The sequence below is a fragment of the Microplitis mediator genome, chromosome 6 (assembly GCF_029852145.1).
Source record: "Microplitis mediator isolate UGA2020A chromosome 6, iyMicMedi2.1, whole genome shotgun sequence".
NCBI lineage: Eukaryota > Metazoa > Arthropoda > Insecta > Hymenoptera > Braconidae > Microplitis > Microplitis mediator.
Genome location: NC_079974.1, coordinates 1500074 through 1522947, shown reverse-complemented (window position 1 = coordinate 1522947; position 22874 = coordinate 1500074). Strand labels below are relative to the sequence as shown.

Sequence of the window (22874 nt, the reverse complement as noted above, 5' to 3'; positions counted from 1 at the left end):
GAAATTCGGATTCTGCACGGCTGCTGCCACATTCGCGCGTTGAAGTTAGAGTAAGTGAAATATTTTTAAACCAAGAATAGTTTGAAGAATTCCATTTTTTTGCTTCAAGAATTTATTTCTTGGCTCAAGAAGTTTCAGGATTCTTAAATCAAGATTTGTATATGCTTGGTTCAAAAGTACATTTTTCTTCACACAATAAATCTAACTCTCAAACCAAGTAACAGATTTACTTGGGTGAAGCAAAAATTTTAACTCCAGGTGGCAAAACGTCGACATCTGATGAAAATTCGATTTTCGTAAATCGGACCGAAACCAATAACTTCCCGAATTTTTGAAAATTTTCAATTCTCTTAGCGGGAAGTTAAAAATTCTTGAGAGAAATAGATATGCATCTTGTTTGAAAACAAAAAATGCTTTTTTCAAGAGTAAAATTTTTGAAAGAAAAATTTTCATTCTCCCTTGAAGAGTAATAATTTATTTAATCAAGATTGAACTTTTTTTGAATTGAAAAGTTTAGATGTTTTGAAACAAGAATGATATTTTGAAGAAAATAATTTTCTTGATCCACGTTAATTTTTATTTCTGTGTATTGTTAATAATGTACGAAATAATTTTTTCATCCCATGAATTGGAGTAGAAAATACTATAAATTTTGTTATAAATTATCTACGTTGTTATTCAAAAACAAACCACTGTAAATTTGTATTTAATGCTACTTTTCAGCTATTGTTAGTTTACTGCATAGCAGCATTCCCAGTACTAGCATTTATAACTTTGTAAGAAAATATAGTCTTTTGTGAAGTTATTTGAACAAATCTCTGTTAATAAGTACGTGGATCTTGATGTAAAATAATAGCAATACAGTCTAGACCGCGCAATAAGTTTTAAAACTTATTGAAAAAGGTACTGAGTGAATCAGTAGTGGAGGCAGACGGAGAAGTCTAGTCGCCATGTGCTCACGCGTGGTTTCTTACTCAACACTCAGTCGTCGCGTTGCGCTCGTCGCGGGCACGTCAAAGCATTTTTGTGTACACTACGCTCGCGTCGACTGTTAGATAACCATAACAAAACATTTAAAATCGGTTATTATTAATAAAATGATATCGTTACTCAATAAAATTTTATTACTTTGACATAAAATATAAAACGTTTTCATCAGAATATGTGTACAAAAATTTTTAAACGTGAATTTTTTAATTCTTCATATTTTCATTCTATAGCTTTTTTTTATTATTATTTTTAATGGGTTTTATAACCAATCACACAGAAGACAACATCAACTGAAATATTGTTTTCGCTTCTTTCGAAAGAAGAAATAAAAAGTTTACTAGTATAATTTTTTTTTTTATTCATATTATAAAACCATAAAAATTAACTAAGAACTTAATTTATGGAAAAATTAATATCGTGAATCGAAATAAAATAATTTTCAAGTGATTTCCTTAAGTTTTGATTTAACTAGTCCTACGTTCTGTATTAATTTATTTTTGCTTGGTGCTTAAAATCGTGAGTGTTCTATTTATTCCTCTTTTGACCTTTATAAATGACTCTACTACAAAGTGAAATAAAGGAACGAAATAATTACAACAGTTTTACAATTCTCGATTCTTGAGTTCTCTTGATATTTATATCTGTCGTTATTGGGTTAAACTCGAGTAACCGGCTGCGATCGTTGATCATTTAATAAAAATTTAACGGAAGTTTGATTTATTATTGATTGTTGCAAAAGGATGCATCACACAGCGCCCTGGTATCTGCCTTGGAGCTTGAAGCTCGTACCCCTACCGTTACCTGCAGCTCATCCACCTACTGGAATACCTAGTCCAGCCGGTTTGCATTTGCTTGCACCACTTCCGAGTATATATGCACCAGAACCACGAAAGGTACTTTTTCTCAATTTTAACTTTATAATCCCGCATGAAAAAAACTTATACTCTGAAATTATATCAGATAATATAATATTTATTGTATTATAGTATAATTTAGAATATAAATAATTATATATTTAAAAATAACTACTTTTTTGCCGTTTTCAATATAAAATTTTATATTTTAAAAGTATATCAATATAATATATAATTTTATATTTTGGCATATATTATCATTATAAAAACTCCATATAATATTAGATTATATAAAAAAAATATATGTCATTATATAGTATCAATTTATAGGTTTATATATATTATGATTTTATAATTCAAATTATATTATTAACAGTATAATATAATATATAATGCTTGTATATAAGCTTGTATATATTAAAAGATATACATGACACTTTTGTGCTTCAAAAAATTTTCAGTTCCATGAATGCTCTTTCGATATCCTCTAAAACTTATTTTATTTTGAGTAATTATTTTTTTATATTAAAAATTAATCATATAAATGAAAATTTATAGTCATAACGACTCTCTCTACAAACTTCTTTTCAAGTTCGATCTACATACTTAATTTACTCGAATAAAATATATTCTCATTGATACTCACAATCATCGTCAAACTGAAAGTCTTTATTTTTCATATTTTATTTTATATTTTTAGATATATAATGTATTATATAATACAATATACAATTCAATATCTTGAGATTCTCCAACGTCAATTATTTAAAAAAATATATTTAACAATACAATATTTAATATATAAAAAAATATATTCTATTATATATCATTCCAATATATGTAAATTTATAATGAATTTTATAAGTTAAAAATTATATTTTATAATTATATTACATATTATGAAAATATGTATATATTTTTTTATAATTTAAATTATAAATCAAAGTATAACTTTGAATTTATATAAATATTATATTTTATTATACATACATTTTTGCCGTTTTATAAAATTATATATTTACGGTATATTTTTTTATATATAATCAAAATATATGTTATTTTCATGCGGGATGTCAAGACCTTATCGATCAATGATTATTCGAACAATATTAAGATGATCGAAACGTTGATCGAAAATGGCAATGGGTCAAATATCTTTTCAATTGTCAAAATTGGCTAGAAGTGCTAAATTTCTTTCAAGTTTGACGCATTGGAATAATAAATTACTCGGATATATTTAGAGTAATAAAAATTGTCACGTATTTTAAACAGTAGCCCATTGCTGTAAAGTATTTATTTTTGAATCAATTGTCATTAAAAAATGATTAGTCCAAAGCCATGGAGAAATTTTTTGTAAAAAAGGGCCCAAAAAGTTTGATACTGTGATCTCATTTAGTAAAAAATTTTTGATGTGTACATTCTATCTCGATAGTACGTATATTGGGCGCCACTTTTACTGAGAAAATGGTAAAAATTGAGATCCTGATATTTCCTTACAATACTCAGGTTTTCCATGATTTTTACTGAAAAGTTTTTTGTATGAAGTTTTGAGTTGAACTCTCGTGATGTGTTTTTCTCGGAAATTAAAAATGTTTGAGACTTCTATTTGATCTCGAGAAGTTCGTCTAGAGCTCCTTGACACCGTCGCTAAAACAAACATGGTTATCTCTATTAACTTTCGAGACTGGTGTATTTAAAGATTGATATATACAATTTTTAAAAAATCTCTTTGAAAGTTTGCACATGTGCTATCGCTCATTCGTTGAATAGTTTTTTTTTATTCATAAAATTATTCCAGCTTATGTAATACAAAATTTTTTTGAGAAAAATAAATTTTCGAACAACAGGGAAAAAAAGTGATCACTTTAGAATTTCTATCAATTTTATCTTTTTACTTTTTATGGACTCATTGATTTTTTTTTTGCTATCAAAATTGAAAATTTTGAAATCAGGTTTATTCCGGTCCGATCATCGTAATTTGAGTTTTCACCAGAATTCGAAGCTTCGAAGTCTCATGAATCGTTTTTTACTCTGCGTAAATAGATATATATATGAGTGCTTCGTTTCCGGTAAAAGTCTTCTTCTTCACGCCCACATGGAAAAGCTATATATTGTTAAAAGTATATAAAAAAATATATGGTGAATATGTGATAAATATATAGCGGCAAAAATATCTATATTGAAAAATATATGTTTTTTACATATATTGAATTATAGATTTATCATAATATATTTACTTGTATATAATGTTTTGTATTTTTCTATATATATTATCTCATATAATGCTCAATATACTCTTGTCATATATGGATAATATATATATAATTTATAAGTATAATATAATAAACTTGATATATATTTCCATATATTTTGACTCATATAATTAGTGGTATTTGGTCTCTATATAATTGATTATATATGAAAGAATTTATATGATTAAATATATGGTTCGCGGTATATTGGAACTATATTTTTCCAGTATATTAAAACTTATATTTTTCGCAATATATTGAAAATTTTACTTTTTTAATATACTTCTTCAATTTCTACACAATTCCACAAAAAAAAGTCAAATTTATTATTTTTTCTCCTTCTTTTCATTGACCTTATATTTACTGGCAATAACCTAAGAAAAGTAAAAAAAGTGCCATATATTTTACAATATATTGGAAACCATATATTTTGCATTATACTGGAAAACATATAAAAAATATAAAAAATACTATATATTAATGAATATACTACTTTCAATATAATATATCAATATAAAAAAGATATATTAAAATATATATGTAAAACATACATAAAAAGTCATATATTGATAAATATATTGATAATATATTTTAGCAATATATTATTTTTCAATATATTATCATATATTAATACGGCAAAAATATAAATATTATTTTTTATATTGTACAATATATCACATTATAATATTCATATATTCTATCACATATGTTTTCACATAGAAAGTTTTTTCATGCGGGATTCATCAATTAAAATTTCGGTCGACACATTACGTAGATATATTTGATTTTAAAACTTTTCCATTTAAAATACATGTAAAGTAATATATACAAGGGTATTTGCTTTGCGCGCAAGCGCGTTCGAGTCGCTTTATATATATATATATATATATATATATATATATATATATATATATATATATATATATATATTTATTTTAATATATTGTGTCGATTGTCTATATTTCTATGCTGTGATCAGTCAATCACGTTACGAACAGTTTGGCATCACATACATTTCGTATCTTTTATATTGTAATGATTAGAAATAATGTTGTGCGTGCGCATGTGGCTTTTCCTATATATTTACTTTGATGTATCTTGTTGTGTAAATTGTGTATATTGCTATGCTGTTTTGAGCTCTTAGTCAATCACATGACGACTAGTTTAGCTTCACATGTTTTTCATGTCTTTTATATTGTAGGGATATAAATATATATACAATAGTGTCTGTGTGTACGTGTTTTATAATCTTTTAAAAGCTTGACCAATTTAGATTGCTTATGTGGTAATTGAACGGGATTGTTTGCGATCCAAATTGGTCTAATCTTTAGATTAAGAAGACAAAAGAATTCCCAGATTTATCGAAAATAAAAAAAACAACTTTTTTAAAATATTTTTAGGATATTTTGTAAACAGCCCAATCGATTAACTCTAAAATCTAATTATCTTCAGTTCTTAGAAAAAGCTTCCGATTGCTTCAAAAGTTATCAATCGGTTTTCTTGAGGTGTTACCGGCGAAAAATTTAGAAGGAAACGTATTTTTAACTTCCCGCTAAGAAATTCGATGATTTTCAAAAAATTCGGGAAGTCATTGTTTTTACCCCGATTTTGGAAAATCGAGTTTTCATCAGATGTCGACGTTTTGAGGTCCTAGGAAACTATTCTGACTATTTTCAGAATGATGTTCGCGTGTGTGTGTGTGTGTGTGTGTGTGTGTGTGTGTGTGTGTGTGTGTGTGTGTAAGTGTGTGTGTGTAAGTGTGTGTGTGTGTGTGTGTGTGTGTGTGTGTGTGTGTGTGTGTGTGTGTGTGTGTGTGTGTGTGTGTGTGTGTGAATGTGTGCTTGTGTGTGTGTGTGTGTGTGTGTGTGTGTGTGTGTGTGTGTGTGTGTGTGTGTGTGTGTGTGTGTGTGTGTGTGTGTGTGTGTAACTTTTTAACTAAGAGAACGATTTGGATGGTAAAGGCAGCAATCGAAAGAGCTTGTTGGCCATCAACTTTCCCGAAAATTTCAGTTTCTTTGATTGAGTAGACTCAAACATATTTACGAGTCTACTTGATCAAATGGTCTGAAATTCCCAAGAAAGCTGATGGTTGACAAGCTCTTTTGATTGCCGCCTGAACCATCCAAATCGGTTCATTAGTTAAAAAGTTACAAAGAGTTTACATACACACACACACACACAGAGTCTCGGACATCATTCTGAAAATAGTCAGCTTCCTAGGACCTCAAAACGTCGACATCTGATGAAAACTCGATTTTCCAAAATCGGGGTAAAAACAATGACTTCCTGAATTTTTTGAAAATCATCAATTTTCTTAGCGGGAAGTTAAAAAATGTCAGATCATTTACAGCCACTATCGGAATCACTTGTGTCATTATTTTTTCCCAGTCGTATAATTATCGATTGTATTTAATCGTCTATCTCCGAACATATTTTTCTCGACTTTGCTGCTTCCATTTCAGTATATTCCATGCACAAGGGCCGTAGTGTATGACCAATATTGTCCGTAACATTTTGATATAACTGTCATACATCATTTACTTTAAATATTGAACTGTCTGTTGACAATGACCTGATTTTTAACAAATGCCCACACTGACAAGATGAGATTTTACTTGGAATGGGCAACAGGTAACCATAATAATTCAGTTTTCTCACCACGATTTTTCCTCGCAATTTTTTTCAAGATAAATCTCGAGACAAGTAACGGCGAGGTTTTGATAATTCCAACAATTCATTTTTCATTAATTCGTCAAACTCGTCAACATCTTCGGGTAATGATGTCGTTTTTTCATCATCCGGTTGTTGGATTTGGAATTGAGAGTCATGCATTTCATGATATTCTGCCTGACCTGAAACAATCGCAGACTTATTTGGTACCATGTTTAAAACTTAGTTGTTCTAAATGATGTTCAGCGTTCATTCCATCATGACAATCTGCTAAATCTTTTTTACCGATAAAAGAAAAGTCTGCATTATGGTGTAAATTCGCTTATACCACCAATATCTAAAATGTTTATTCTTTTTCCTTATTCTGAGAGTGTAAGGAATCTTGTGTTTCATCGAACCCGGGTCGAAAAATTTGATCTGACTTTAGTCTGATTGGACTATTTGATCTGATTTTGATCTTTTATGAAAATTTTAAGCTGTTTTCGACCTGCTACTTTAAAAAACAAACGCGTTACGAGCAGACTAAATTAGATTAATTCGTGAACTTTAAAAAATTTTAGTTCTGAAAATTTACAAGGACAAAACTAGATTAAATCATGGACTTATAAAATTTTTATTTATGGGCAATATTTATGGAAAAATATTAAGTTGCAGAATTGATTATGTTTTATTTACTATTTATTTACTATCTTTTGTTTAAAAATGTCGGCAGTTGATGAAAATTTGACAGCTTAATTTTTTAGTTGTCTTCATTGAATATTTATATCATTGAATAAAAGTGATAAAACAACTCTTAAAATGTCAAGAATTTTCTCTTATTTACTGGATAAAATTGAAAATATTTTGGCATAAGAAAACATCAGAATTCTTGTGCTACGGAGAAAAATGTTGGCTCGAAATCTACCAATTTTTATTATGCTGTCGACCAAACTTGAAACAGAAAGTAAAGTATCCAAAAAATTACTATACTCTTATAAAAAATTATTATGCTGCATCAAAATTATTATAATGTATGGAAGTAATTGATATTGAAGCTCATCGATAAGTTTCTCGCGCGTAATAAGTAATGTGATACAGTATAATCATTTTTTGTAAGAGCACGATAATTTTTTGGATGCTTTACTCCCTGTTTCAAGTTTAATCGACAGCATTGTAAAAATTGGTAGGTTTCGAGCCAACATTTTCTCTCTGTGACATTTTATTATGGAAGCGCATTAGCATGTTTTAAATACCAAGAAAATTAAAATAAATTAATAAATCTAGATTATTATTATTATTATTATTATTTATATTTATAAAAAGTCATGTATTTGTCCTTAAAAACAATTGAACACAGACCAATAATTATAATAAAAAAGTCTGTTTTTAGTCTAAACGCGATTTAAAACAGACTAAATATCATACAAAAATAAGTCTGATATTAGCCTGGATAAGGAATAGTACGGGCAAAAACAGATTAAATTCTTATATAAAATAAATACGATTTATAAACTTGAATTAAAGGAAAAATATTTGAATTTATCATTTATTTTAAAACAGATCTAATTTTTTGACCCGGGAAAACATTTTGAACGCAGCTGATATTACTATTATCAATAGATTGACTTTTATCTATCTAACCATATTTTCTTGAATAATTAGCGCCGTACCAAGTTTGCTCATTATAATAAATAATATAGTTATTTACTCTATACTGCAATATTTTACGTAAATAAGTTTCTCTTAGCGCAGCAATAGATACGTTTACTATCCACACGAATTTTAAATTGAATTTTTTATACGTTAAATTTAACTTCTTACACCATTTTTTAAACGCTGTTAATTTGAATTTTAGTGAATCTTCAAAACCTTCTTGGATCTTTTGATGAACTATTTTCAAAGTCGAATAACTTTTTTGTGCCGAAAAACTGCGCATAGTTCGCCTAATAATTACTTATAATAAAACGTCCCATGGTATCAGTGGTCGACCAGATTTCAGCGCGATTATTCAACTTTTACTCTCCTTGAGTTCCTTGAAGTACATGTGAAGATATTTGTAAACATTCCGCCGTTTTTTCAATGACATTTTTTAGTGTCGTGGGTTTCCTTTCTTTTTTTTTTTTTTCGAAACATTTTTCGACCCGCGAAACCAAAACTTTTTCTCTTTCAGTGAAATATCGACTACTTTTTAGTACCTACTCAACTGATTAAATTATATTATGCCAAAATCTTAATTAAAATTTTAACATAAGCACAAATATAATACACGGAAAAAAAGAGTTTCGTTCTCATAACAAAAGACGGGATAACGAAAAATTTTGTTATACTGACCAATATGATTAGCTTACGGTAACAAATAAATTTGTTATAATAACAAATGAAATTGTGTCGTAATTAAGAAGCTTATTTGTTATGAGTACAAATGATATCAATATCATCGTATTTCAAAGCAAGCATTTGTTACTCTAAGTAATCTTAGCTTGTGGGGACAAAAATTTTGTCAGTACTACAAATTCATTTTGTTATTTTAACAAATCACTTTTTTTACTGCAACACAACAGTTTTGCTGCAGTTACAAACCATTGCTAGGCGCCACAAACGATTTGCTAGCGTTACAAAAACGTTGTAGTCATAACGAATGCTTCGTTATCCGTATATTAAGGCAGAAATTTGTTACTGTAAGTTATCTTATCTTGCGGTTACAAAAAATTTTTTTCCGTGTAGCTAGGTTTTTGAGGAATCTATTCCAAAAGTTACCAGCCACAAATAGCCTAACGCACATACCTCTCCTTTATTTTTGCGTGTAGGGAGTAAAAAAAGAGAAGTTATTGATTTCAGTCGGATTTTTGAAACTTGGGTTTTTTACACTGGAAAAAAATTGCTATAATAACAAAAGTCAAGATTACGCAGGTATTTGTTATGATAGCAAAATTATCTTGGTTAATGCAACGAAGTGACATTTGTTGTGGTAAGTAAAGTGAAGTTGTAGTTGTAACAAATGATATGTGTTGAGGAAAAATTTTTTGAATACGCATAGAATTTTGTGCTTTAATGAGGTGAACAATATCATTGAGAATTTATCGCGAGTTTTGAATTTTGGACATAAATTGTGTTTGTACCCGCATGAAAATAACATATATTTTGATTATATATAAAAAAACATACCGTAAATATATAATTTTATAAAACGGCAAAAATGTATGTATAATAAAATATAATATTTATATAAATTCAAAGTTATACTTTGATTTATAATTTAAATTATAAAAAAATATATGCATATTTTCATAATATGTAATATAATTATAAAATATTATTTTTAACTTATAAAATTCATTATAAATTTACATATATTGGAATGATATATAATAGAATATCTTTTTTTATATATTAAATATTATATTGTTAAATATATTTTTTTTTATAATTGACGTTGGAGAATCTCAAGATATTGAATTGTATATTGTATTATATAATACATTATATATCTAAAAATATAAAATAAAATATGAAAAATAAAGACTTTCAGTTTGACGATGATTGTGAGTATCAATGAAAATATATTTTATTCGAGTAAATTAAGTATGTAGATCGAACTTGAAAGGAAGTTTGTAGAGAGAGTCGTTATGACTATAAATTTTCATTTATATGATTAATTTTTAATATAAAAAAATAATTACTCAAAATAAAATAAGTTTTAGAGGATACCGAAAGAGCATTCATGGAACTGAAAATTTTTTGAAGCACAAAAGTGTCATGTATATCTTTTAATATATACAAGCTTATATACGAGCATTATATATTATATTGTACTGTTAAGAATATAATTTGAATTCTAAAATCATAATATATATAAACCTATAAATTGATACTATATAATGACATATATTTTTTTTATATAATCTAATATTATATGGAGTTTTTATAATGATAATATATGCCAAAATATAAAATTATATATTATATTGATATACTTTTAAAATATAAAATTTTATATTGAAAACGGCAAAAAAGTAGTTATTTTTAAATATATAATTATTTATATTATAAATTATACTATAATATAATAAATATTATATTATCTGATATAATTTCAGAGTATAAGTTTTTTTCATGCGGGTAAATTATGACTAAAATATTAAACGTTATTCATTTTGAAAAGTATACCAATATGTCGAAGTATAGTAAAAGGCGGGCGCCTTGAAGAAGTGATTTTCTTGACTCAAGAGAATATATCGAGAAGCGATAATATCTTAGGGGAAGTAAAATTTTCTTGAGTCAAGAAACTTTTATACAACCTCATTTAATATTTAGCTCAACGCATGTCATTTGTTATAACGACTTCACTTTACTTACCATAACAAATGTTACTTCGTTGCGTTGACCAAGATGGATTTGTTGTCTTAACAAATAACTGCGTAATCCTGATTTTTGTTAAGATAACAAATTTTTTTTTCAGTGTATTCACTTCAACATTTCACCATTTTAGAAACCATTTTTAACTATTTTCGAACAGACGTAACCATCTATTTATATGTACGCATCAGTATAAGTAATTTCCAAGTTATGCAAATGACAAATTTAGTTGCTGAATAGCTCATAATTTTCTTTACTGATGAATTTTTAATTTCATTAGATTATGTTAAACTTTTTTTATTGCTTGAAAAAAAAAATTATAACGAATGTTCCATTTTTTACGATGACATATTAGTGATAATTTGCAATTGCTGTCGATTTACAGTTACGTAATTTTACGGTACGTCCTTCTGATCCTCTTAGAATCCTTTCTCTTCAACATTTTCATGACCTTTGCTATCTTACAAACGACTCAACTTTACGTCAGCATACAAATTTACTTTTAAAGTATATTTTAGTAAAGTTGAAACAAAAATATTATGCAAAATCTTGTCTATTCAGATCTATTTTATTATCTCATCATTTTCTAAAGATCAAGCAGATTACTTACAAAATTATAATTTGTATCGATAATAAATAATAAGATGTTTCTAATTAAAATCATTCAAAAATTTAATTTAAGAAAGTTAACTGATAGTTTAACCTTTGCACGGAAAGTAGTAAGATGTATTCATTCCTTGACGTATTTTGTAATGATGTCGTCGACCTTGAAGTAAAGTTACGTATCTTCATAAATTATTAAAAGATATGAGCCATTGGAGCCGCGTCGAAACATCTAATTTCTGAACGGATTGAAAATTGAATAATTATTCGATACAGATTTTTTAAAAGTTTTAGACCTACACAGAAAATTAAATAATAAAAACTACTATCTAGTTATGGTGAAATTTCTACCATCAATCCGATAGTAGTGAATGTTATCTAGATGATTGTATAAATCATCTAGATTGGAATATTCACCATATTTATAATAATTGGTACAATCTTGTGTCTTAAGTAGAGTTAATTATTATTATTATTCTAAATAGTTATATTTATAATCCAGATGGTAACAGTTACCACCAGAAATTATAATAGTTACAAGGTTAAAAAAAATACTAAATATCAATAATGATAAAATTTTATTTACTACTCAGTACTTGAATGATTCTTATTTTGATGTGCATACTCAATCATTCAAAGATATTGACAAAAGCTCTCTCGTTTGGAAATTTTTATTTTACGCTGATCTAAACGACTGTACACGAAAAGAAAATTATGGCAGCGGTTCCCATAATTTTGTGAAATTTTTTCCTATACCATCAGGAGCGGTTCCTATAATTATAGGAATGTTTCCCATAATTATAGGAATAGTTCCTATAATTATGGGAATGATACCCATAACACTATAGGAATGATTCCTATAATTATAGGAATGGTTCCTATAATTTATAGGAATACTTTCTATAATATTATGGGAATCATTCCTATAATTTATGGGAATGGTTCCTATAATAGTATGGGAACTATTCCCATAATATTATGGAAATGATTCCCATAATGCAATTGGAATGGTTCGTATACCATTATGGTAATCATTCCCATAATATTATGGGAATAGTTCCCATACTATTATAGGAACCATTCCTATAATATTATGGGAATGGTACCCATATTATCATGAAAAAATTAATTTGAAGATGTGTGGTAATCACTTCTACAATACACAGAAATATTATTAAACATAAAAACAAAAATTCAAACATTGAAAAAAAAAATCGTATTTGGCAAAAAAACATTAAAATTTTTAACAAGAATTTTTTGTCAGCACAAAACAATCGAGAAAATTCAAATTTTGGGAAATTTCTACACTATTGTGCAAAAAAAAAATTTTATGATATTATAGGGATGGTTCCCATAACATTATGGGAATAGTTCCCATAATATTATAGGAATAGTTCCTATACCAATTTGGGAACCATTCCTATACCAATATGGGAACCATTCCCATAATAGTATGGGAATGATTCCTATACCATTATGGGAATGGTTCCTATAATAGTATGGGAATGATTCCCATAATAGTATGGGAATGGTTCCCATACCATTATGGGAATGGTTCCTATAATATTATGGGAACCATTCCCATAATGGTATGGGAACTATTCTCATACTATTATGGGAATGGTTCCCATAATATATGGGAACCATCCCTATAGTAGTATAGGTACTATTCCCATACCATTATGGGAATGGTTCCTATAATATTATGGGAACCATTCCCATAATGGTATGGGAACTATTCTCATACTATTATGGGAATGGTTCCCATAATATATGGGAACCATCCCTATAGTAGTATAGGTACTATTCCCATACCATTATGGGAACTATTCCCATAATGCATAGCAAAACTTCCCATAATTTTCTTTCCGTGTACGGTAACTTATTTCAAAATTATAAACATTGAAATGTACATAACTAAATTATGGATTTAAATAGAAAATATTTATTTACAATTTGGAAGTAAAATCAAAATAGGGCTAGTACGCCAATGAAGAGTTTACAATATAAATAATTTCAATACTTGTATTTTCTTTAGAAAAATTGTCATTTTCTTATAAAAATTTTCTAAATAAAACTTAAGTATGATTGTCATTATTAAGGCCAAGAGTTTGGTTTTTTTAAAAGGGAAAGATAAAACATGGGAGGAGCTGAATTTCTGATTGGTTGAATTTGTGTAGATTTGTATCTGTTAATTTGAATGGAGTGAAAAGAGCGATGGAACAAAAAAAAGTTTAATCAATGCAAAACAAATATACTAATCACATAACCATGTATATTTGTAATCTTGATGTGGAACTTCATTGGTTGAAACTCTAAAATATGCACCCAACTATATTTTGAATGAATTGAAACTAAGGGTATCATTTTGCAAATATTTTAGATGATATTACTTCAGCCGACGCATTACAAAATTTTTCATGAATTGGAACATTTGCACGCTGGACAGCTTCTATTGGCAAGGTGCGCGACGAAAACGACATCTGTCGACCGCATTAAATCATCCTCAAAAAGCACAGAGAGAATATGGAAAGTTTTTATAAACAAATAATTAAAATTTTTAAAGATTGCGAAATATATGTGTGATACCACATTTGAAAGGTGGAGAAATATAGAGTAGATTGTACTGAAAAAAATAAGTATAAAAAATTTTAATAAATGCAAAATAAATATTATTTTGAACGACATAAGGTTAGCTTGTAATAATAATAATAACAACAATAATAGTCATAATAACAAATGAGTTAAAATAATTATAATTATAATTTTTTCAAAGTTAAAATTATTAATTTGCATTAAGTAAAGAAATTGAAGTGATTTAAATTATTCGTAATTTTAAATTTTAAAACTCAACAATTAAAAATACTTTGGGTTAAAAATTTGTAATTTAAAAAATTCCCCGTAATAATTTTTAGCCAAAGATGAATATCATGGATGGAAATGTATAAAACTTGCAATTACTATTTCTGTCAGTATTTTTGCAATTAACAACACAACAACTACTTGTTCTTATTTTTTAACATTGCTTTCATTTAACTATTCACAAGACAAGTGCGATTTAACGCGTATTTCGTCCACTGCAGGCGCTACAATCGATTCGATTGTCCCCACCCTATACTCCACACCCTGCCAATTCATTCAAAATATAGTTGACTGCATATTTTAGAGTTTCAACCAACGAAGTTCCACATCAAAATTACAAATATACATGGTTATGTAGTTAGTATATTTTTTTTGCATTGATTAAACTTATTTTTATTTTATCGCTCTTTTCACTCCATTCAAATTAACAAATACAAATCTATAAAAATTCAACCAATCAGAAATTCAGCTCCGCCCATCTTTTATCTCTCCCTTTTAAAAAATCCAAATTCTTGGCCTTAGTCATCATATTTGTATTCGAAAATTTACAATTTTGCAGCAGTACTTGAAAATTATTGAATTTTCGATCAATTTTTTCATTGCAATCAATAATATTAATTACCATCCTTGATAGTAACTGTTATCATTCTGATGGTAACTGTTACAAAATTTATTGCAGAAGTTATCATCTAATAATTATTAATTCTATTAAAAAAAATTATAACACTAACTATTTTTGCAATGAAAAACGTTCCAATCATTTTGGATGATTGGAATTAAAAATTTATCATAGTCAACACAATTACTTAATTTTCTGAGTGTACTATTACAGCCACATTTTAAATAAGCGTTTTTATCTTCAACCATAATGAAAGCGAACGTAAACTTTGATGTTTGAAATAAACTAAAAAAAGTAAATTATGTTTATACTCGTGTGTTCGCAAGTATCGTGACTGTAAATACTCATCAATGCATGTTCATAATCGCTACACGTTAATTTTGTTAAATTATTTGTTTGTAAAGAATTAAAAAAAATTATAATACATACTGTTGTCAGCAATTATTACCAAATAGACTTATTTTAAAAATTCGGTAGAGGTATTACTTAATAATTTTATGATGATAAAAGTTAAATTTCAATTTATTACAGATTAGGAAAGTTGCGATGATTAACTAGAAAATATACAGTCTAGGCTAGCTAGCCCGCATGAAAAAAACTTATACTCTGAAATTTTATTAGATAATATAATATTTATTATATTATAGTATAATTTAGAATATAAAATTTAAATTATATATTTAGAAATAACTACTTTTTTGCCGTTTTCAATATAAAATTTTATATTTTGGCATATATTATCATTATAAAAACTCCATATAATATTAGATTATATAAAAAAAATATATGTCGTTATATAGTATCAATTTATAGGTTTATATATATTATGATTTTATAATTCAAATTATATTATTAACAGTATAATAAAATATATAATGCCCGTATATAAGCTTGTATATATTAAAAGATATACATGACACTTTTGTGCTTCGAAAAATTTTCAGTTCCATGAATGCTCTTTCGGTATCCTCTAAAACTTATTTTATTTTGAGTAATTATTTTTTTATATTAAAAATTAATCATATAAACGAAAATTTATAGTCATAACGACTCTCTCTACAAACTTCCTTTCTAGTTCGATCTACATGCTTAATTTACTCGAATAAAATATATTCTCATTGATACTCACAATCATCGTCAAACTGAAAGTCTTTATTTTTCACATTTTATTTTATATTTTTAGATATATAATGTATTATATAATACAATATACAATTCAATATCTTGAGATTCTGATGATGTTTAATAAAAAAAACTCTAACCTTATCAAAGTTTTGCTAAACAATTAAAGGAACAAGTTTTGTTCCTTTAGTTGTATTCGTAATCAAAATGAAAAAATATTTTTTTTTAACAGATTTTTTATGTTAAATGATTAGAAAATCTGGTATGCAACGCATTTCTTGTGTTATTCGAAATTGAACGCAGAAATTTGTGTAGACACTTTGCAATACACGATTTGTACTAAATTTAACACAAAATTTCTAACTGTATATCAGTTGAACTGACGAAATTCGAATTGTTGTACACGGAAAGAAAATTATGGGAAGTTTTGCTATGCATTATGGGAATGGTTCCCATAATGGTATGGGAATAGTACCTATACTACTATAGGGATGGTTCCCATATAGTATGGGAATCATTCCCATAATAGTATGAGAATAGTTCCCATACCATTATGGGAATGGTTCCCATAATGATATGGGAATGGTTCCCATACCATTATGGGAATGATTCCCATAATATTATGGGAACCATTCCCATAATGGTATGGGAATCATTCCCATACTATTATGGGAATGGTTCCCATATTGGTATAGGAACTATTCCTATAATATTATGGGAACTATTCCCATAATGTTATGGGAACCATCCCTATAATATCATAAAATTTTTTTTTTGCACAATAGTGTAGAAATTTCCCAAAATTTGAATTTTCTTGAATGTTTTGTGCTGACAAAAAATTCTTGTTAAAAATTTTAATGTTTTTTTGCCAAATACGATTTTTTTTTTCAATGTTTGAATTTTTGTTTTTATGTTTAATAATATTTCTGTGTATTTTAGAAGTGATTACCACACTTCTTTAAAATAATTTTTTCATGATAATATGGGAACCATTCCCATAATATTATAGGAATGGTTCCTATAATAGTATGGGAACTATTCCCATAATGTTATGGGAATGATTCCCATAATAGTATAGGAACCATTCCAATTGCATTATGGGAATCATTCCCATAATATTATGGGAATAGTTCCCATACTATTATAGGAACCATTCCCATAATATTACGGGAATGGTTCCTATAATATTATAGAAAGTATTCCTATAAATTATAGGAACCATTCCTATAATTATAGGAATCATTCCTATAGTGTTATGGGTATCATTCCCATAATTATAGGAACTATTCCTATAATTATGGGAAACATTCCTATAATTGTAGGAACCGCTCCCATAATTTATGGTCGTAATTCCTATGATGGTATAGGAAAAAATTTCACAAAATTATGGGAACCGCTGCCATAATTTTTTTTCCGTGTAATTTGTTTTATCCTTCTCACCAACATTTTAAAATAAAAATTAATTAAAAAGAGTTAGGATTGCTGTGATTATATATGTTTGTAAGTCGTGATGAATTCTGTGGTATAGGGTAAGAAATAGTCATCTTTCTCGTGTTCTGCTAGACATGTGACGCAAGATTTCCCTTGAGAAAACCGGAAGGAATGTAAAGGAAACAGATAGTGAACGTACAGAAGAAAGACGACCAGCAGACATGAGAATTAGCTAGCACAAGCCTCATCGATTCGTGTTAGTTTTAAAGGCGGTCAGCCACGCAAATATACTTTAGAGGCGGGCAGAAGTGAACGAGTTAGCTAGAGATACCAACAACTTTTGCAACACTGCCGCTTCACGATCAACTCTCAAATTCATGTATTCGCGAATATACACAACTATATTCAGTTGCATGTTTTACGATAAAATTTTTTTTCAATAAAATATTGGTTACATACATGTATATTATATTTATGTATAAATATATATTTATACGTAGAAAAATAACCTTTATTCACATTAAAATTATGTAATCTTACGCAAAATTAAATTTAGTAGCATATTAAATAATATTAAATTAATATCATAACCTGGGTCGAAATATCTAGCCTCATCGAACACAAGTAAGCCTCAATCCAGCCCACTAAGTAAAATCAGCATTTTGAGCCTCAAATTATGTTCAAAAAACCTCATTGAGCCTCAAAGAATGCTCAAAGAGCCTCAATGCCCGCATAAAAAAACTTGATATGTGAAAACATATATAATAGAATATATGAATATTATAATGTGATATATTGTACAATATATAAAATAATATTTATATTTTTGCCGTATTAATATATGATAATATATTGAAAAAAAATGCATTGCTAGAATATATTACCAATATATTTATCAACATATGACTTTTTTATGTATGTTTTACATATATATTTTAATATATCTATTTTATATTGATATATTATATTGAAAGTAGTATATTAATTAATATATAGTATTTTTTATATTTATTATATATGTTTTCCAATATATTGCAAAATATATGGTTTCCAATATATCGTAAAATATATGGCACTTTTTTTACTTTTCTTAGGTTATTGCCAGTAAATATATTTATAAAGTCAATGAAAAGAAGGAGAAAAAATAATAAATTTGACTTTTTTTTGTGGACTTGTGTAGAAATTGAAAAAGTATATTGAAAAAATAAAATTTTCAATATATTGCGAAAAATATAAGTTTTAATATACTGGAAAAATATAATTCCAATATACCGCAAACCATATATTTAATCATATAAATTCTTTCATATATAATCAATTATATAGAGACCATATACCACTAATTATATGAGTCAAAATATATGGATATATATATCATGTTTATTATATTATACTTATAAAATATATATGTACTATCCATATATGATAAGAATATATTGAGCATTATATGAGATAATATATATAGAAAAATACAAAACATTATATACAAGTAAATATATTATGATAAATATTTAATCCAATATATGTAAAAAACATATATTTTTCAATATAGATATTTTTGCCGCTATATATTTATCATATATTCACCATATATTTTTTTATATACTTTTAACAATATATAGCTTTTCCATGCGGGTAAAATTACACCGGTGTAGGAGGAGTAACTCACTGGTGTTGAAAATACCGGTGTTAAATCAGGGTAACCTGTGTAAAAGCGGAGTAAAATCGGTGTAAAAGCGGGGTAACCGGTGTAAAAGCGGAGTAATACCGGTGTCAAAGCCGGATAAACTGCGTCCGCTTGGAGTATTAACTTTAAAGATTATAAAATACAAAAAATGTCAGTTCTTTATGAAAATAAATAAAGAATTTTATTTATTAACAAGTATAGTGATCGAGTAAGTACAAATATTCACAAAGTAAAATATTTTAACACCGGTAAAGAATATCTACACCGGCGGCGGCGTTATTTTAACACCGGTCTAGAATATTTACGCTGACAGCGGTGTTATTTTAACACCGGAGAATTTTTTTTAACACCGATACAGAATATTTACACCGGCGGCGGCGTTATTTTCACACCGCTTTCGGTGTTGGAATTTAACACCACCAATTTTAACACCTACACCGCTTGGACTTACCCCGGTGATTTTTTACAGTGTACCAATCGAATCCGAATTACATAATCGACACTAGGTTCATTTGAGGCTTATCGAGGCTTCTTGAGGATCTTGGAGAATCATTTGAGGCTCATTGAGACTTTTTGAACATCGTTTGAGGCTCAAAATGCTTTTTTTACTCAGTGAGGCGGGATTGAGGCTTACTTGAGTTCGACGAGGCTAGATTGGGGCTTGATATTTCGACCCGGGAAATCAATGCTTTTAATTTTGGTTGGGGTTCATCTATTTTTGAACAGTTTTAAAAAACAAAAATCATTAGTCACTTCACCACAATATTGCAGTAATAAATTCATTTTTTCCTTAAAATTGTCATATGAATTCATTCATTTTGCGCGTATCAATTATTTTTTAAGTGTTATTGAATGAAATTAATTGAAATCGTATTTTACCATTCAAAAGTTAAAAATTATAGTCTTTTTACCCAGTTAGTCGAAGGACTAGGAAGAAGGTGGAGATAGACTGATTTAAAGGGCAAGTGTAAAAAAGGTTATTAAAATTCGAATAAATAAGAATTAAACGATCGACAAACACGCGATTATTTTTTTATTATCGGTTGAGATGATTTAGTTTCTTGCATATAACTAATTTGCATGTAGTTTGTATGTCTATCATTTTAACTTCATACCTCATACTTCGTACAGACACTACGCAAAGTTTTTGCCCTCGATCATGTATAATAAAAAATTTTGTATTAAAATGAACATAATCTGAATTTATTGGTTATTTTAAAGTAACACTCAATAATTGTTGATTATTTGTATTTTCGTACTAGGCAACACTTTTGAAGGGTTAAATAGTAGGTTTGATTTGAAATGGTAAAGAAACAGTGGAATGTGTCGATTTAACACAAAATAATCAACAAAAAAAATTTAACACGAATTGTTCTAAACAGATATACAATTGCACGCCTCGAAAGCGAAGCGGAGAGGTTGTGCTTTATAACCGACCTGTCAAGGTCACACGATTTCCACTCATTAAAGTGCATATATTTTTTTTCTATTACTCTTACACATTATGAAAAGCACATCAATATAAAGCTGAAACACTAATAAATAATCCTGATACTTTTTTTAATTTGTCTAATATGTATTAATATAAAAAAAAGTTCATTAAAAAAAATTTATCGTGGACGTCCATTAGTCTGTGGTTCAAAAAAACGGCGTGGTACGGATATCTCGAGAACGACTCGACGAAACTACTTAATTTTTTTTTCAAAATTTTCAGAAATAAGCAAAGAAGGTTCCTTTCGAAAATCACTACTGTAGGCCTTCTCGTTTTTTTAAAAATAAATCATTACGGTTAAAACCGGCAATCTTACATGTAAACAAACACACACTGCCGCCATTTTTCATTAGGAATGTTCTCCTTATTTATTTTTTTATTTACTTTTATTACCGTATACTTACCATGGAAATTTCTATGGGAAAAGAGCGGGATATTCAATTTTATTCGAAATTTAACTTTTAAAAAAAAACATAACATGAGCGTTCGAGGCGTGCACTTTTGGATTTTCCAAATTTTTTTTACTGTGTACGTAGCTCGTAACTCAATAACAAATTATGCGATGTGACAATATCCTAAGTATACGACATCCATAGACCCAAATTTTACGAATAAACAATTAGATCTCTAACAATTTACCCTTGAATAGCTTGTGTGTGGCAGTCGGAATCTATTAATACATACGCGTACCTATGCTTATGCTACTTTTTAAAGTACTAAATATAAGTGTTACTAAATGATATAACTGTATTAATGCATATGTTTGATATTTTATTATGCTTTCTTCAAAAGTGGCATATGTCTATGTGTGATCGTATACAATAGGGTGATCCAAAAAATAACAAATTTTTTTTTTTTTTTTTCCAAACAGGTTCAAAAGTTTCATTTAGATAAAAAAAGACGCCTGTAAAAATTAGAGCTCTTAATATTAACATTAAGAGGTTCCTCATCGCACTTTTCTATTTTCCATAAGAATAACATGGGAAAAATTTTTTTTACGGTTTCTGATTTTTATAAGTAGCTAACGATGCGTCATAGGAATAATTGGCAGGCATATTTTTGTAGGGAATTGAATGCGCTACAAAAAAAGATTCTTATCATTTTTTGAGGAATCTATTTGTTTGAAAGTTATTTGAGGTTGAAGTCGAATTCATATTAAATTTTGAGATCTTTTTACTTTTCTAGCGAAACTATCAGATTTATTACAAAATATCATCAGACCTTTTTTGTAGACAATTTTATTCTCTAAAAGTTATTTCTAATAAAGTTTTTTCGAATTCCGCATTGTTTTCTAGTTATTTTTATTTTAATGTCATGCTCATTAAGAAATAGTCTTCTGATTGATTTTAAGAGCTTGACATTAAAATAAAAATAACTAGAAAACAATGCGGAATTCGAAAAAACTTTATAAGAAAACCTTCTAGGAAATAAAATTGTCTACAAAAAAGGTCTGATGATATTTTGTAACAAGTCTGATAGTGTCGCCGGAAAAGTAAAAAATCTCAAAATTTAATATGAATTCGACTTCAACCTCAAATAACTTTTGAACAAATAGATTCCTCAAAAAATGATAAGAATCTTTTTTTGTAGAGCATTCAATTCCCTACAAAAATATGCCTGCCAATTATTCCTATGACGCATCGTTAGCTACTTATAAAAATCAGAAGACGTAAAAAAATTTTTCCCATGTTATTCTTCTGGAAAATAGAAAAGTGCGATGAGGAACCTCTTAATGTTAATATTAAGAGCTCTAATTTTCACAGGCGTCTTTTTTTATCTAAATGAAACTTTTGAACCTGTTTGGAAGAAAAAAAAAAAAGTTTGTTATTTTTTGGATCACCCTAGTATACATACACTAGTTCCGTTACTTGTAATGGTATTTTGTCTTTTCTCTGTTCAAATTAGATGCGTATAGTTCTTTAAATTTATTGATATGTACACTCACAATAAATTTTAA

General features: G+C 27.7%; 1 protein-coding gene across 2 annotated transcripts in view; it reads left to right on the top strand.

Moving 5' to 3' along the window:
• The window catches only part of LOC130670361 (pseudouridylate synthase RPUSD2-like), a 174538-nt gene that overhangs the window by 80552 nt on the left and 71112 nt on the right, over positions 1–22874 (top strand). The window contains exon 1 of one of the 2 annotated variants that reach the window (XM_057473741.1): positions 981–1883. The exons of the other annotated variant lie outside the window; for it this stretch is intronic. Within the exon in view, the coding sequence (XP_057329724.1) occupies positions 1731–1883 (153 nt within the window). The 5' untranslated portion in view covers positions 981–1730. Of the gene's footprint in view, positions 1–980; positions 1884–22874 lie in introns of those variants that run through there. 2 annotated transcript variants of the gene reach the window in all.